The sequence below is a fragment of the Tachysurus fulvidraco genome, chromosome 2 (assembly GCF_022655615.1).
Source record: "Tachysurus fulvidraco isolate hzauxx_2018 chromosome 2, HZAU_PFXX_2.0, whole genome shotgun sequence".
In the NCBI taxonomy this organism is placed as follows: Eukaryota; Metazoa; Chordata; class Actinopteri; order Siluriformes; family Bagridae; genus Tachysurus; species Tachysurus fulvidraco.
Window position 1 is genome coordinate 32,601,730 of NC_062519.1, and position 18,840 is coordinate 32,620,569.

The window sequence follows — 18,840 nt, forward strand, 5'->3', positions numbered from 1 at the left end:
GATCTCTTGTGTTTTTTATGTTTAATCACCAGGCTGCAGAGTGTCTTTACTTAGAGGATTAATTTTACAACCTGGAACTATAATTGAATGAGAGATTTTGTGGCTTGTATCTAAGGATTAATTATTAAGCAAGTTTAAATTTTGATTGTTTTAAAATAGTTTTTTATGCTAAATGTTGTCCTACTTGGAGGAATGACAATTTTTATCGTTTTATGTAATATAAAGAGTAGAAGAAGAGAGAAATTAAGAAGAAGAAAGTAGATAAAGAAAGGTAAGGGGGTAATAAAGACTGGAAGAAGAGTGAAAAAGAAAAACCTAGAGCAAGAAATTAAATGGAAAAGGAAGATGGAAAAAGAGCACAAAAGAAAGAGACAAAGCAAGTGGAAAAGATGTAACCAAGAAAAAGACCCATGGGAATAATAAGCACTTCAGACCCAGAAGAAAAAAAAACAGAATTTATTACAAAACAATTAACAATTTGTCTTTTTAATTTAATGTTTTATCTTGTTAAATAAATTTGACATTTCAGAATCCGTTTGTTACGAAATGAGGAATGTTGATTCTTAACTTTTTACAGCAATATCAATAACACTTATTTTTTAAAAAAAATAAATATCTACATTTCTAACAGTATTATTTTTTTTTAAAGCAGAACACATTCTAGCTGTTTCCCTGACTAAACCCCTCTCTCTGTGCCAATGCAGTGTTAGCTGAGATTTATTTCTAAAGTAAACCTCTTTGAAAATGAGAAGCTGTTGTGCAATATTAAAAAGTGTGACATTAGCGCAGGTGTTTATCATCACAGGGATTTTTATCTTTCCTTCTAAACCATTCAAATCTGTTAAACACTTAGAACCTAAACCAAACCACATGTGGAGGGTGTGCTTCAGATCAGATATGGGCTGGTTGGGGAAGGGCAGTTAAAATAGTTTTCATACGATCCAGATTGTATTGTGAATGGAGTAAAACTGATGTTTTCCTGTACGACACTGCGTACTCACTTTAACACACTTTCTACAGTTTCCCATAACTCGAAGGCGCAGTGATTTCCCGGCTGTCTTTACAGTCAGGGTAGGATGTATTGACACGTCCACTGTGGAAAAAGAACAGAAAAAAGAACTTGCTTCCTGTTTGAATCTTTACGACTTCCTTGTGTTGGAACTCTGATGAACAATTCTGACATTTAAAGCATTTCTAGCCATTAAAGCGGAACATCATAAAACTGCTTGACTTGTTATTATTTCCAAATTCTTCCAAAAGCTCCATTGCATCTGTTCGTTTTAGACTTTTTTCATGCAGCACATCTCCTCCATTTGTCTTCCAAATAAATATGTGTAGTAAATTTCTATGACCGGTAATAAACACTGTAAACCTAATGCAGGCAAAGGTGGTGTGATGAAGCAGACTCTTAAGTTCCTGAAAACTGTCTATAATTTCCTAGATGTTTCATTCTACTATAACATGTTTCTAAGTGTTTTATGCCTCATAACAGTAATAATAATACCAAGTATGCAGGATAATAAGAATGTTGCTTTGCAAGCACCATTAATTATCAGTTTATAGTTTTATATAATGTTGAATATCAGTGAAATCATTCTTTTACCAGTCTCTATTTTTGTACTCTCTTTCTCTAAAGCGCAGTCAGATAAGTTTGATACTGAAGATGACTTCCATAAATGTTGAGTACATGTCTCTTTACAGAAAACCTCACCATGTCAAGTATTTTTTTATATATGTATGTATTTGTCATTTTCTATAAAAGCTTTTACTATAAAAACAACATATTAGCTGCACTACTGTCAGAGTTGCTGTTCTGGAAAATTATACAATCACAATGTAAATTCATCAGTGTTAAGTTAGTATTAGTATAACAACTAGTACTACTTCACCTTTTTTTTCTTTTCTTTTTTTTTATATAGAGTAAAGCGATTTGCTCAGAGGTTAAAGGATTTAATCAGCATGTTGTAAAGAGACCGTGCTGATGTCCTGCTCAGCTTTCTGACCAGCACAGCTCCGGTTGTAATGTTGAGGTTTTCCTTCTTCGGCTTCTGTCATCGCAGGTTTGTCAGTAGAGCTGCAGCAGACTGGAACGCCACGGAAGAGAGAGACACAGGTATTTGTGTGTGGGTGTGTTTGTGTAGTAAAACACTCGCTGGGGTCCAAATGGACAAAAGGTTCATTGCCATCTTTGGTCTTATTGAGTTTTATTACATCATAGAAAGTGTGTTATTGTTTCTGAGCTCATATCTGATGACAAGTGACTGAACATCTTCCAGATGATTTCATGAGCCGAGTCACTTGGACACTCAAAATGTGGAGTCTTTAATGTGAAAAATTATGTTTGGTGTCTGATGGGGCAATTCCATAATCAGGGTTCTGTCTGATAATATATTTACTCATCTGTCCATAAAGTATAGCGGAAAAAAGACACTTTGAATAGTTTTCTTTACAACAACCTGCACTCAGTTACATAAATTAATAAGGCATTCATAAAAATCTACAGCACTTATTATAACTCATTACAACTTCACATTAACTCATTAACTTCAAATATAATCACTAAAGCACATCACAAATTGTGTCTGTAGCATTTGGTGGAAATCCATTTAACATTTCATTCTTCAGACATCCTTTGTTATGAGTTGTTTATTACAGGTCAGGAAAATACATTTTATTTACCATTCAAACCCTGTTACCTGAACACCTTCACCCCGTGAAATTGTTGGAATATTCCATGTTATTCTAAGTCACATGTTTGAATAGAAGTTGAGGGAAAAAAGTTCTCTCATTCTTTTTTCTTTATTTTGAGTTTATGAATGAACAACCCTGTTACACAAAATATGGATTAAGTAAAGATTTATTTATCTACCTCATTAGAAATAAATGTCTTCACACTTCTCATTATAACTATTTTAAGAAAAAAAATTCTATATTATCAGAGAATTATCGCTAGAATCAAATGATATTTTATATAATATGAACATCACTCATCCTTATTTATTAAATCTATGCTAAAAACAACCCTCAATCCTGCCACTGATTGATCTACCCATATCTTTGCAAATTGGATTTTATTAATTAATCTGGATTTTAGAAGTTAATCTGTCTGCAACATTGGCAAAATAGGCAAGATCAGTCATACTGTGTGTGCTGCTTCATTAAAATTCAAATTGGATACATCCACTAAAGACAATCACATATAAGAATCAGCTTCATACCTTCTCAGTCTCGGATCTTCACTTTGCCTGTTCTGTTTCTCCATCCTCCTCCTCTGGGTTTAATTTTATTGCCCCAGGGTTCCAAATTTTTGCTCATTAATTTTTCAGACCACCCGGGTGAACACACTTCTTAAACCCAAGCTGTGTTTTAGTTGATTATTTTGATAACTACGTGGTTCTTGATGGTATCACTGTATTAAGCACTTGAGTCCAAGGCCTGAGTGAGTTATGTAAGAGTTTATGCATAGGCTCAGGCAGGCGTGTTGAAAGACATTGCTTGGTGTTTTTGCAGGTGTGTGAGATTTGTTTCAACAGAGATTTGGATTAAAAATGACTGGCACGCGATTTGACAGGAAATTTGTAACTTTAATGTCTCAAGGTGGCTTTTCCAGGTCATTAGGAGCAGCCGGATTAGTGACTACTAATTTCTCTTTGGTGGAAAACTGGACTTTGAGGGAGTTTAATGCATAAAAGCTTTCTGATGAACAGTTTAAAGTAAAATAAATACAACCAGAGTGAAACATGCAAAAGTGAACTGTGGGTGGGTGAGTGGTGAAATTAATAATAATAATAATAATAATAATAATAATAATAATAATAATAATAATAATAATAATAATAATAATAATAATAATGAAGGAGAAGACATTTAATTTATGAAATATATTCCTCCCATTCTGAAGTTAAACTGTGCAAAAAATACAACATTAACAAAACAATCCCTATGGATAAATTGTGTCAATAACTGAAAAATTAATTAGCAAAATTAACTGTACACTTTCACTCAATTTCTATTTTTTACTGCTGTGATGCACAGGAAAAATCAGAACAAACAAAAATTAGCACTTAATTAGTGATTATAAATATTATTATATTATTAGTAATACCTGCTGTCTCTTTGACAGGAAATTTACTTGCTAATTTACCTATGTACTTTTCCTATATATATTTATTTTATTTTTCAATTGCTACATTTGTGTTTATTTTCCATTCATGAATTTATATTGTTTATTTAGCGCTTAGTTGTTCACTTGATTTATTACATGTTGGGAAAAGCACACAGACATAGATAAATTTAAATACTAATTTAAATACTTCAGCCGGTGACAAAAGGGAAGTTTATTCTACTCAGTGCATTAAGGTAAGTGTGAGCTGGTGAATGTTTAGCTTTGTAGTCAAGCATCTGATGCATTCGGCTACAAGAAGTCATTGGGTTGGTGTGGGAGAATTTATAAAGGTTTAAAAACAAAGCATGCAGCTGCATTCAGGATTCAGACAAGCACCTGAGCAGCCTGTGTGGACAGTGGACAAATCCTTATGATGTTGTAAGGAAGAAACAGACATGAGTATGAGCAAAGTAAGTCCATTGTAACCCCAAGGTTGTGCACGTTCAACGAAAGTGAGATCAGAGAGTTACAAGACCCTTTTGTGTGGCTGAATCACTTGGGATGAATAGCAGTTCAGTTTTGTTGGGATTCATTTTAAGCTGACGAACTGCCATCTTTAAGTCTACCAGACCTAAGTGGAAACCTGAGTTTTTTTGGGGAGAAAATTAAAGGATGAGTTGAATGCATAGCAGTGGTATGAAAACTATTGTGATGATATGACCTCACCAGCAGATTGAGTATAGAGGGAGAACAGCAGAAGACTAAGTGCTTGCGGGACCCCAGAGGAGAGCAGATATGGATTCCCTCCATATCACTTTATATGATAGGCCTTTCAGGTATGAAGCAAACCATTGCCTTTCGGTGCCACAATGAAATGTTTGAATTGACCCTGGTTTAAAAAACAAAAACGTGCACCATATTTCATGCATTAATAAGCTTTATTATATAAAAATTATATGTAACTCTTACTACAAAGGCTTTTACAGAACTAGTGCTGTTAACCATCTGATGAACCACTAAGCTACATCTATGTGACAAAAAAATACCAAAATATCCAACATATCCAACAAGCTAACAATGTTGGGTCTCCAGTGTATGCAACATTCACTACACTAAATAATGCTTTATAAATAATGGCAATGGTTAAACTATTACAGACATACAATCTATAATTTCTTGGGTGTATATGTGTGTTTGTGTTGGGGAGGGAGTTTAACACATATGGCCTTGGCTTTACGTTTCTACTCACAGCTGGACTCCAGACTCATCATCTTGAATACGGTACATTTTAAATTTTCCAGCCGCAGATTTTTGGTTTCCGAGGTTCCAAGGGTGATTTAAAAGTGTCTGGAGACACACGACATGGAGGCCAAGGCATTCTGGGAAATGGCTAGAGAAATAAACAGTCACCATGGTTAAGGACACAGAACAATGAAAGGAAAAGATGAATGGTGAGGTGAGCGGGTGGCCCGCAGAGAGGGGCTAAGTGACGAGTTGTCCATTATTAATAATGATTAATGATTAATACTGTTGATAAATCTGTCTTAGTTCTTCTTCCCAGAGACTCATCTCATGAAGGTTTAATATGGCTCAACTTATCGTTATCTAGCCAGCAGCAGGGTGGGGCATCCTGCAAAACCTGTGCCAAATCTAATATGCGGACCACCTGGTCTGCTGTTACACCCCCAGAATTCTAGATTATTGGTTCGAAAGTGTTTATTAATTTACTATGATAAATTATTAGAATAAGTGCATTAATATAATTGTATTATTATTATTATTATTATTATTATTATTATTATTATTATTATTATTATTATTATTGTTGTTGTTGTTGTTGTTGTTGTTGTTGTTATTATTATGTCTAGAAGAAGAAAAAAATCCTGATTGTGACTGTTGACTGATGATTTCTGCTATAATGTAAGTGATAATGTGCAGTGGGTTCTCCACAACGTTAAATGTAACTATAAATTGTAGGTCAATGTACTGTGGTGTAAGAGGAGTAAAACAATCAGATCTGTGCTGTTAGAAAAATAATCAACTTGTGTATTTTAGATGATTTTAAGATGATGAAGGAACCCTGTAGTTCTCAGTAGATGATGTTTTGTCAGTGAAAGTGTTTAATGGAGCTTGACAGCCTCTTTGCTCTCATTGCTCTCATGCACATTTTTCTTTTATGGTGGGGAAAAGACTCCAGCGGTGACTCTCGGCCTCACAGTGGGAATCTGACCACACACACACACACACACACACACACACACACACACACACACACACACACACACACACACACACACACACACACACACACACACACACACACACACACACACACACACACACACACACACACACACACACACACACACACACAGCAGAATGAAACTGAGGAAACTATGACTGCAGCGATGAGAGAAAAGGAGTAAATTGGATCAGCAATGAAGCAGAGATTTTATTCATTCATGTGGTCATGTGACCACAAATAAAATCTGTGTCCTTCCTTATCCCAGTCTGTGTAGACCAACAAAATTTACTGTCAACTTTATTTATATTATTTGCTGCATTTCCTTTAAAGTTTAACAAATTATGTTTTTATGATTTAAATCCTGTCAGCTGAATTCATATGCATGCTATTGTATTATCAGATACATAAACCTGATTGCTAGCTCAACATACAACCCTGAGTTACTCACCAGAACATATAGCACATATTTCCTCCCCTTTTTTCCCTAGGTTCTACCTTGTCATCTTTTCTTTTGTCTGCTTGTTTGTTAATTCATTTGTTCTGCTTTCTCCTTCATTTACCCTTACATGGTGGTTGGTGGGTTTAAATCAGCAGGTTGAGGGCATCATTGGGGTAATTGTGTTTTTATAGGGTTTAAAAGAATTGCAATCCTGCAATTTTGCTTTTTTCTTTCCTTTTTTCTTTCATCATTGCCCTCTAGTGGATCAGCAGGAGATTCCGTTCTACAATGAACATTCACACAAACTCTGGAGGCATGTAAATCCCAGGAAACCAGCAGTTTCTGAAATACTTAATCCAGCCCATCTGGCACCAACCTTCATGCCACAGGTGTATGATCAGTACCTCAGTCAGGTGTATGATGGGAACTGAAGCTCTTGACCTGTACCTGTATTGTTGATCATATGCATTGTGCTGTTTCCACATGACTGGTGTACATGTGTACTTAATAAAGTGGATGGTGAACGTATATACACATAATGTAAAAACATAAACCTGTTACACTCCTACATCATAAAAAAATACAAGCAAAGGACTGATTCAGTGGCAGAATAAGCTAAATTTCCATCTTGTCCAAAATCTCAACTGTTTTTAAGTTTCTCCTAATGTTATTTCTGTACTACCAATTTTTTCACTTGTGCATTTTATGTGTCTAGATGTAAAATAAATGTAAAAAAAAGTAATCAACCGGTTGCAAAACTTAATAAGCTTGACTCTTAAGTGGTTTATCAGGCTACTTAAAGTTAATGCAACATTTTAAAGCCACAATAAAATCCTCCCAAAATAGTAGTACCCAAAAAAGTACAGCTACTTAAGTATTTTTCAATCCCTAATCAATCATCTGACGTACAGTAGCCAAATATTCACTTTTCCAGCATTACTATGCAACATGAAGACTCGCACTGCAATATTATCAATAACACTCAGTGTAAACCAGGGATGTGGTAGCCTAGTTAAGGTGTTGGACTAACATTCGGAAGGTTGTGAGCTCGAATCCCACGGCCACCAGGCTGCCGCTGCTGGGCCCCTAACCAAGGCCCTTAATAGGCCCTTAATGCTCAGTTGTATAAAACATTAGATACAAATGTAAATCCCGCTAAGGGCGACCTACCTTACAGAGGTCTGCTAAATCCTGTAAATGTAAATGTAACAAAATGGTATAGACCTGTTGTGGTCACCACCCCCCACCACACACACAGACAGATCACTAATAACAGCATTGCCTGTCTCGTTACTCACTTATTTACTGCCAAACTCATCCATAATGGTGTTTAACACCACTGTTATATATAATCCAAATAATCCATGGACAATCTATTTACTTCTTTCTGATCCTCAGATAGTTAATTGCGTTACGAATTCAAATTTAAAATTCAAATTCAATTCATTTGTATAGCACTTTTAACAATTCCCATTGTCTCAAAGCAGTCAAAATGAATTTAAAATTTAAAGTACTATATATCTATCCATATCCCTAATGAGCAAGCCAGAGGTGACAGCGGAAAAAAGAAAAACTCCCTGAGATGATATGAGGAAGAAACCTTGAGAGGAACCAGACTCAGAAGAGAACCCATCCTCATTTGGGTGACACTGGACAGTAAATAATGTAAACGTAAATAATGTCCTTTCTACAACAGTTTATTATAGTGCAACTGAGAGCTCCTGTGGAACTAATGGGTCATCACAAACTCTGAGTTCAGCACAGACCTAACACTTATTTCTTCCTGTCAAAGTCTTCAAATGACTGCTGATAAAGACAAGACCATACAGCTGACAGTCTCCGGGCGACTCTATCCACAACAATCCCATGAGACGAGACTCCAACCAGGGATACAACATGTAATCAGGTGATGGACAATGTAAATAATGTGCAAAGTGCAGACAGGGACTCCGGCAAGACTAGCTATGACAGCATAACTAAAAGACTAGAGCCGGAAGGTGACACAGACATGAGGGCTTCCTGGGATGTAAAGCATCCCACCACTCCACAGTCTGCAAACCTGAGCGACCTGTGAGGGTGATAAGCCGACAGCATCCAGACATCCCAGTTCACTAAACACTCTATGCCCATGAACCCTTCAGATCTGCTCCTTTACCTAAGAAAAGCTATTCATAGAAAACTAGACTAAACAAATGTGTTTTTAGCCTGGACTTAAACACTGAGACTGTGTCTGAGTCCCAAACACTGGAAGTCTGAACTGGAAGTCTGTTCCATAACTGTGGGGCTCTATTAGAAAAGCTCTGCCCCCTGCTGTAGCATTTTGTACTTGAGGTACTACAAATAGCCTGCACCTTTTGATCGAAGTAGACAGATCATAAAAAAAACAAAAGTTCACTCGGGTACTGCGGCACAAATCCATTAAGTGCTTTATAGATTAGTAATAGTATTTTATAATCAAGCTTGAGCTTGTTTATTTTCCTACTGGAACATCCAGACAGTAAAGCATCACAATAATCCATCCTAAAGGTAACAAATGCATGAACTAGTGTTTCTGTATAATGGAATCAGAATCAGCTTGTATATATAGTATACACTTCTATTCACAAATGTGTTACTCCAGTAAGGTTGTTTCTTTGTCGTTGTACAATATGGGCAAAGGTTTGTGAACACTTGACTAACATACTAATATGTGAACCTTTCCTAAGTTATTGGAAGTCAAGTCTGAAACAGGGGGGCTAAGAACAATTACTATTATCTTATGTTAAATGTAGTTTATTCATTGTTTCTTAATATAGCTGATCTTGCCTCCCCCCCACTCACATAGGCAGCCCCATGGGGTATTTACAACACTCACTCATTTTAAAAATAACAGGATGCACAACTGTTACAAATCATTAAGTTTATTTAAAATTTATCACTTCCAACACAAACAAGTAAAAAGTTTATGTAATTAGATATAATCCAGACACTGACTGCTCTCTACAAACCATCAAGGCATTTCTGATCAAAGCAACAACTCACACAGATTTATGACAGTACACAATTTAACCAGATTTCAAAAAGCCCAAACACATGATTGGGCATGTTTAATCGTTCATCTTTTATAATAGGCTTTGTACAGTTTATGGTAAAACACGCACCTAAAGAAAAAAATAAACAAAACTTATTTAGGGATATTTTAACAAAAACAGTAAAAATGAAGGGAAAAATAAAGAACATTCATTCACATTTCAACTTTTCTCCCACAAAATTGGGGAAAACATGAAGATGTACAGAGATGAAGAGGAACATATGAGGATGCAAGAAGCTTTCAGACAGAAAAATATGGATGTTGGAATGCCCAACAGACCACTCAAGAAGAAACACAGTCCTTGTATTTGGAAATATATATAAAAAAGGAGGGTACTTTTTAATCATCAAATTTGATCCTCTTTCCTTGAGGTTTTACTCCACCTCCACCACCTCGGCCACCTGTGGGGGGAATATTAAAGAGATTATTATTAAAGCTGATCTAAAAAAGTAGTTAAACATGGCACCAATACAGGTCTTAGCTGATGTAATTTCAACACAATATTGCTAGGTTTATGTTTAGTACAAGAACTAAAACCACGAAATGCATGCAAGAAACTGTGTGTAACGGGATGCATTAATTACCTCTGAATCCTCCTCTACCCCCACCGCGGTGTCCACCGCCTCCTCTCCCACCTCTAAATCCACCTCTTCCACCTCCTCTTCCTCCAAACCCTCCTCGTCCTCCAAATCCTCCTCGTCCACCTCCAAACCCTCCACGTCCACCACCTCTTCCTCCTTCTCCTTTTGGCTTGGCATAGTCCAGAGTCACTCTATTTCCGTCTATCTCTGCATCGTCCATCGCTTCCTTCGCTGCTTTGCAGTCTTCCTCACTGTCAAAGTCAACGAAACCATACCTGCAAAACACAGCGCCCACGTTACAGGTCAGTATCATAACGTCAACTGCAATGCGCAAGAAGTTTGCAGTGTTAAGAACCCATAGTTTAACTGCCAAAACTGATTCCTTTAAAAAAACAAACAAACTTTGGTTTATAAAGCAAGTCCCTGTGAATGAGCTAATAGACTAGAGGGCATTAATAATATACTGATTATATTACAAGACTGACAGTGATAGTGCTCAAGTATAAATGAAGTGCACTTTACACTGAGTTTTATTTGGGTTGAAATGCACATGCTATAAACATTAAGTGTGATGGTCAGGTGTCTCACATCAGACATAAGCAACTCCCATCATAGAGGAGAGACTCGTATTGATGTGGATGTGAATCTACTTCTCGTGCGAATCCATGCTGTCACCATGAGACAGAGAGGAGCTCATGAGAAGATAATAGAAATATATATTAAAGGTGATTTTTATTTTTAAATAAACAAGGAATGTTAATTCTGAACTCAATTTAAATGGGAAAAAAATTCTAAAATGTTCAGAAATTTCTATTTGGTTTCCAAGAAACAACTCAGTAATATAATCTAGTGTCAATGTTAGTACAGCAATAATTTTTTTACCCTTTACACGATCCGGTATCTTTATCTGTAGCAATTCTGGCAGCAACAGCACCCTCAAAAGCATCCCTCAGCGTTTGATCTGTCGTGTCATCTGATAGGCCTTTAACAAACAGTGTTTTTGTGGGTCCTATAAAAAAAGAAAAGAAATTTAAATGTCAGCTCCATTTCAGGTTCCAAAGTGGCAATACATTACAGCATAATAATACTTTAGCATGTTACTTTTCCTAAACAGAAAAAGAAAAAAGTCACATAAGGAGAAAACTGCTCACAGCTAAAATTTTACAGCTCAAAGCTTTAAATCCATTTATCTGAACAACTAAATAATGTGACTGGGCAAATAAACAGGACTGTTCTAGCTAATAAGTTTGTTCTACAAGACCAGGGGTTAATCACACTAACCTGATCCTCCTCGGCCTCCACTCTCTCCTCTGCTCTGGCTGAACTCCAGTCTGATGCTCCTGCCTTCAATATCTGTGTTATTGCATGAATCCATAGCCTCCTTGGCATCATCTGTGTTTTCAAATTCGACAAAAGCATATCTGAAAGTAATGCACATGATTAGTTTGTTAGAAGGAAATATGCTGATTTACTAAAAGCGTAGAGCGTTCTAACCGAGTCTGACTGAATAAAGCCACATCAGGACTTGACTATCTTAAAGAGCAACATAGAGATTCAGATAGACAAAATGTTCATCATGTGTGGCATTAAACAATTCAGAATTTTTAAAATTCAGATTCAATTTAAAAATCTCAGATCAACGCATGAAGACTTACCCTTTTGGCCGGCCGTTATTCTGTGGTATTCTGATAGCGACAGCTTTCTCAAACACGCTCTGAAGAGACTCCTCTGTGGCACTGAATGCTAGATTATTTACAACCAGAACTTTGTTTGCAGGTGCAGACGCTAAAGAGGGGAAAAAAATGCAAGTTTTATGGAAATCAGTAAACCACAAGTCCAATATCATACACTTGATATTGCATGTGTAGTCTGCATTTAAGACATGCACTGAGTGTAACCGAGTGTCTTGACTAGCTTGGTGTGTTTAATTTGTTGCTGCTGTTACACTCAGTTAACAGGCAACCACTAGAGAGCAATGAATGAAAGGTGCTATTACTGTTCAATCAATTTAAGAGCACAAGGATGGTATGTAAACAAAAGCTGCTAAGACCACAGACCGCATTCATGAAAATTCCTAGTGCAAATAGTTGCTCCTAGTGACGAAATGCCATAGCAGCAGAAATTTTCATAATTTGGTGCCATTACATTTCTGCACAGATATGTCAGATATGTTTACATTCACTTGACATTTGTAACAAAATGTGTTGGCGCATCTCTAATATGATTGGTCACAAAGTTATTCCCTACACAAGGTTTATTCCCTACACATTCCCTACTCCAAGTTGTTGGATTTTCCTTGCTCAGACTTGCTGAGATTGGTCCTGAATCCCTCTTGACCCAAGATTCTTAATCAGAAACATTTAAGCTAGATCAGGAGCTCTTCGAGATGTTCTCAATCTTTATGAATACTGGACCTCATCTTTCCATCATACTATTTTACAATGTCACAAGTACTTATGGGACTCTCGTTTGTACATGGTTAAAAACTCACCTGGTCCTTTGCCACCCTGTCGGCTTTTGGCACCTGTAAAGTCCACCATGAGGGATCGGCCCTGAACGTCTGAACCCTGTGTCTCCTCCATCATTTTCTCAGCAATTGCTTCTGTCTTGAACTCAATATACGCAATTCTGTCAAGGATAACGAATTGTGTCAATTATTTCTGAATGCTAATTAAATCAAATTCATTCAGTGGTAGTTTATTATAGTTAACTAAGTGGATTTAGTGTTTTTTACCCTCTGCTGCTGCCGTTGGGGCCGACAGGTACTCTGACATCCAGTGCTTGATCAAAAATCTCCTTAAGCTCATCTGAGGTTATTGAGTATGGCAGATTTTTGACAAACAGTGTCCGGGCATCTCTCTCTACACACAAATGTATCAAATAAAATCAGACAAGTGCTGTTTACAGTAAAGCAGATTTAAACATATGCCACCAGATCAGTACTTGACTATCTTTAAACCCCACACAGACAAGTGCATTCAGGATTCAAAAAAGCTTCATCACATCTGGTTTCCTCTGTGCTAAATAGGCACATGCTGACTAACATACATTATGTAATGGATGTCAATACTATTTTAAAAATGCCAATGTGTCATATTTCATATCTAATGCACATCTCTGTTACTATAAATAAGTAACACACATTACCCTTTTTGCTTTCCTGAGAGTCCTCTTTGCTTCTTGCTCGGTCCAGTTTGATCGCCTGACCCATAAACTTCTTCCCGCTGAGGCCAAGGGCTTGCTGAAGCTCTTCTTCTGTGCCAAAGTCAACATAACCAAACTTCCTGCAATAGCAAGCTAAATGATTAGCAACAGGAAATAAACCCACAAACAATACAAGCCAAAAAAGAATAATGCTTGATGGGCATGGTTATTATGGGCATCGATTCAACCACATCAATGCAAAGTCTGATCACAAATCACAATACTTGAAATCAGAAAAGGTTAAAAATAAAAATACTCAAATATTTAAGAAAAAAGGATTATGCAAATTTATTGCAGCAAATTATCTGCATCATATCAGAATCGTGACAAAAAGAATCTACTAGGAACACAAAAGAATACTGAGACAATTCATGAGATCACCCTGCCAACTGATTTTGTAGCTTTTGTGTAAAGGTTTAGTTGCTCCAGCTACAGATTAACAACTCACTCTGAAAATAAATTGTCTTAATGAAAGCACAAATATATATATATATATATATATATATATATATATATATATATATATATATATATATATATATATATATATATATGAGAAAACAACTTACTTCGAGCCTCCAAGACGAACATCCTGAATATCAAGGCCCTCTTTCTTGAAGAATTTGCTGATGCCCTCTTTAATTTCTTCAAAGCTCTTATCTGCGTTCAGGTTGCCCATAAACAAGCTGAAAGCTGAATATATTAAAAATAAAGAAATAGATAAAGTTAACATCTGAAACTAAATCAGACCGAAAGTTCATTAAAACAAGTGAGTAACAGATGATTAGTAATACAGAGATTGTAATACAACATATAAATACAATTAACCAAAAGAAAATTGAATTTTCCTTCACAACATTTTTGAATTTTGGCTTGTGGTCAGTTGTTGATTCATTTTCTATAACAGCAGCTCTGATAATCATTCACAGAGACGTATGGCAAACACTCCTTGCAAACAGATGTTTAATTGTGTAGTAAGCAGATATTTAACACTGATGGAAGGAATCACCAGCATCCATACAATAAGTCAAATTTAAAGCTGTAAATTTCAGACATGTTCAAGAAAGTTTGCTCATTGTGCTTTCAAAAGTAACTGCACACCACTTCTTAAAGTTTATTCAATTCATTTTCTCAGGTGAATGATTAGAGTATTAGCAAATAACAGGTTTATTTATTGGGACATAATTTATTCAAAACTCCAAAAGAATATTACCTTCACCATCAGCTTTTGTTTTTTTAGCTGGTGGTGTTTCTTTATCCTTCTTTACATCAGCCTTTCTCTTTCCTGGTGTTACAGGAGCAGCTGCAATTACAAAAAGTGAACACACAAACATTTAACTTCGGGGGGGGGGGGGGGGGGGGGGGGGGGGGGGGGATTAATTCATTTATTTAAAATCAAAATAAATGCTCCAACAGTAGCAACAGAGCACATCAGATCAAAATAAAATCATCAAGTGTCAGTATTAAGTCCCTTGAGAGTCATCATCTGTGCACTGGCATGAAAACAGGAAAATTAAGTACAAAATTGTAAAAATTACCTTCTTCCTCGTCGTCGTCATCCTCGTCGTCATCATCATCTTCCTCGTCGTCATCATCTTCCTCTTCAGATTCTTCCTTGGCCTTCTTCACTGGTGCTTTTTTAGCTGGTGCAGGCGTCGTGTCCATTTCCTCTTCCTCCTCTTCTGAATCTGTATTAGACAAAAAATCAGTTACTGCAAAGATCCACCACAAACACTGAGGCTGAAACAGGAGAAACTGGGCACATCAGAGCAAACTCCACATCACATACAGTCAGTATTAAGTCCCTAAATACTCATCATCTGTGCACTGCTATAGAAATTATAATTCTGTTAAATAGATTTATCATCTAGTAATATTGAGAAGCAAGTGAGCATTTCTTAAATCTAAAAAAATAAATAAGTTATATACCATCATCCTCCTCCTCCGACTCGTCTTTAGCGGCAGGTTTAGCTGGAGCTGCTTTAGCGGCAGGTTTAGCTGGAGCTGCTTTAGCGGCAGGTTTAGCTGGAGCTGCTTTTTTAGGAGGAGGAGCCTCCTCTTCTGATTCCTCATCTGTCAAATTAAACATTCAGCATAAGCCAGGCTCTATCCACAATAATCTGTACCAATACATCTATTGAAATATAAATGTGTGATGTTATGGTATACAGTACCATCGTCGTCGTCGTCATCCTCATCATCATCAGACTCCGCCTTCTTTGCAGGAGTTGCTTTACCCTTCAATGGGGCAGCCTTGGCTGATTTAGCTGGGGTAGCCTTTTTGGGTGGCTCCTCCTCTGTAAAGGGGGGCAAAAAAATATTTGGGGGTGGGGGGTAATAGAGAGAGACATGTTTAAAATTGATTTTAATGACAACAGCACACATATAGCCAGGCCAGGATCAATCAGTTCAAGCTAAACTCTATATAAAGAGTCAGGACATGTACCAGATTCTTCATCATCATCATCCTCATCATCATCTGATTCCGCAGCAGCTGCTGCTTTCTTGGCAGGAGCTGCTTTGGTGACTGGAACTTTAGCCTCTTCCTCTGTTAGCAAGGGAAAAAGAAAGGAAAAGCAAAAGAATCAGTGTCAGGCTTGAATGCAATACACACTCCATTTATTAGTATACAGCTTTCTTTCTCTCCATTTTATTTTATTTTTAAAGTGCATAACCTCACATCCAGAAGAATTAAACAAATCACTGACATTTTATTTGACAATACGTAATAACTCCAGACCCTGAAATACCTTTATGTATTCACCACAAAAAAAAAAAAAAAAAAAAAAAAAAAAAAAAAAAAAAAAAAAAACCCTAATGCAGAACCCACCAGATTCATCATCGTCACTTTCTTTCTTGGCAGGGGCTTTTCCATTTTTTACTGCCTTTGCTGGAGTGGCATTCTTCTTCACTGCAGCTTTAGGTGGTGGAGCCTAAATTTACATACAATTTGAAAAAAATCAATAAATGAAAATACAATAAGTAAACTATGATATTAATGTACAGACCTGTGCTAAGTGACAATACCATAAACATCAACATGCACAATGTTGCCACACTTACCTCTTCATCATCACTTTCCTCCTCACTGGACTCTTCGACCTGCTTTGGAGGTGGAGGAGCCTTTTTCTTTGGTGGGGCTTCCTTCACTTGTTTCTTTGCCCCCTGAAATATTAAGCGAAATAGTGTTTTATTATGCTCTCCCCACGTGTCCATGAAACTGTGGCAGCTATGGCATCTCATTAATTTTACAGCACTCAAATTAAGCCACTTATCAGAAGCTCCACGTTAATAAATAGAATTAGTGATTTTATTTATGGGCAAAAGATTCAAATGTATTTATAAAAATAATTAAAGCACGGGTACAACTAAATCCTTATAAAAATGGTGAGAACACTTAAATTATTGGTCACGTATTAAAACTAAACAATGCAATTAAAAGCACGTGTACTTTACTGTTACCTTTTAACTTCATATAACTACCGCTGTGTGTAAAATCTTTATAAAAGACAAAAGACAGCGGATGGAAACAAACTTCTAAAATAAAGCACGTGATAAAGTTAAAATCTTAAAACTCGTTAAAATAAACGTGCACAAAAGGCCACGTGTGCTGAGGGACAACCCCACGTGGGCTCATGGGACGCATGGCGTAGCCTAGCATGCTAATCGAAGAGCCCACCACTGCAACAGAACACATACAAATGTATAATATTTAATGCACTACATACAGCGGTGAAGTTCTATTATATTTATCTACTCATTACATATTTTAATAACCTCTAACGTAGCGCCATATTAAAACACGCGCACTTGTATTTACGTCATCACGGCTTTACGCTCATTTAAATATCGGCACGCGCCGAACGAGTAGTGAAAGATTTGAAGTTACACTTCAGTAAAAGGTTATGAAATAAAAATATTAATACACGACCTATAAGCAGCGATAATTAAATGTATTTAATTTAATGACAGATCAAACAAAGTCGAGGTTGCTAACTGGCTAACCAGCGTTAGCTGTGACACAGGGAACCGTTAATGCGGCGCGTTGTCGCTACGTCACATTTTAAAACTAAACTGTCGTATAACGGCAAATAACTGTCTTTTTAATAATTAACATTAAATGTGTTACTTTCTTCTAGATGAAGCGGGGGGAAAAGTTTTGATTTAACCTGCACAAAAAGCACAGAGGCCCAATATCGGCCATTTTAAGTTTAGAATCAGATTTGGGCAGAATTACAAATGGCGGGACGCTTCCTACTCTAGTGCCCTTCGTCGTGTATGAACTAACCGCCTATGTACACTACGAAGAAGCACTACGTATCCAAAAGGCAGCCATTTAATACTCGGCCTCGCTGGTTTCTAACATGGCTAAGGCCGTTCAAATCCGAATCCACCATTTTTCAGTGCAATATGGTGGCGTATTAAGATTTTAACACGTTTTAAAAACACACCGAATAAACGGAAGTGAAATTCAAATCGTGAAAACGTTGAATTAAAAAAAAACACGCATTGCTCTAGCTAACGATAATAAGGAGGTGAGCTTAAACTTCGACATAAAAAGCGAGCGTCAACGCGAAGACTTCATTTTGATTTTTCGTCAAAAGACAAAATGAAAAGAAGAGAGATTTTTACCTTCGCGAGTTTCACCATGGCTGGTAGGTGTTCCACAGAAACACTATAATAATGAGTTAAAACTGATCTCTTTTTTTCTGCAGGTCACTCGCACGTGGTTCAGTTCAGCTGCCTGGTGTGCACTCGGTTAGACGGCAAAAGAAACGCTGCAGCACGATGAAGCGTCTCAACACATCTCCTCCCATTCCCTGTTAACTGCTTGACAAACTAGCGAGAGCTGACAGAGATGGATTGTGGGTAATGCAGTTTTTTTAAACAGCTTTTAGTAATCAGGACGTGAAATAACAACGGCGTAAAATGTTGAACGAAAAAAAAATGTGAGGATTTATTGAAATGCATCGTGTGTTAAGCTATTTTTATTGCAATCTACATTAATTGTTCAAAAGTTTAAAATTCAATTCCAATTGAACTATAAATCCCTTTAAACACCGCCTGCGTTGTCAAGACCAATCAGATACTGTTTCTCATCCGGGTCTCCAGCTGTTGTGCGCGCTCAATTCAACATTATTTGTTTGTTTGTTTGTTTGTTTGTTTGTTTATCTTTTGAATGTACAAGAGTGTGTG

The 18,840-nt window shown here is 36.7% G+C and overlaps 1 protein-coding gene and 3 non-coding genes across 4 annotated transcripts; all 4 read right to left on the reverse strand.

Moving 5' to 3' along the window:
- Positions 1-9,671: 9,671 nt before the first annotated feature.
- On the reverse strand, positions 9,672-18,478 carry ncl (nucleolin). The gene is made up of 17 exons (XM_027157406.2): positions 18,277-18,478; positions 16,708-16,809; positions 16,475-16,577; positions 16,091-16,192; positions 15,819-15,941; positions 15,574-15,717; positions 15,183-15,332; positions 14,858-14,947; positions 14,214-14,337; positions 13,588-13,724; positions 13,175-13,301; positions 12,932-13,068; positions 12,096-12,225; positions 11,722-11,861; positions 11,323-11,449; positions 10,444-10,715; positions 9,672-10,260 (listed from the first exon to the last, which is right to left on the reverse strand). Exons 1-17 carry the CDS (start codon positions 18,292-18,294, stop codon positions 10,199-10,201), a joined length of 2,088 nt encoding a protein of 695 aa, XP_027013207.2. The 5' UTR covers positions 18,295-18,478; the 3' UTR covers positions 9,672-10,198.
- Positions 11,018-11,145, reverse strand: LOC113652073. The gene has a single exon (XR_003442799.1). It is a non-coding gene; the product is annotated as a small nucleolar RNA SNORA75 (small nucleolar RNA).
- On the reverse strand, positions 15,071-15,137 carry LOC113652077. Its single transcript, XR_003442805.1, has one exon. It is a non-coding gene; the product is annotated as a small nucleolar RNA SNORD82 (small nucleolar RNA).
- LOC113652081 lies at positions 15,404-15,471 on the reverse strand. The gene has a single exon (XR_003442806.1). It is a non-coding gene; the product is annotated as a small nucleolar RNA SNORD82 (small nucleolar RNA).
- Positions 18,479-18,840: the final 362 nt, after the last annotated feature.

Excerpts from the sequence above, each read along its gene's own strand:
- ncl (XM_027157406.2), bottom strand. Across the intron at positions 15,718-15,818 it reads GGATGACGACGACGACGATG|ATGAGGAATCAGAAGAGGAG; the intron begins GTACTGTATACC and ends TTAATTTGACAG. Across the intron at positions 13,725-14,213 it reads GTTCGTCTTGGAGGCTCGAA|GAAGTTTGGTTATGTTGACT; the intron begins GTAAGTTGTTTT and ends TTGCTATTGCAG.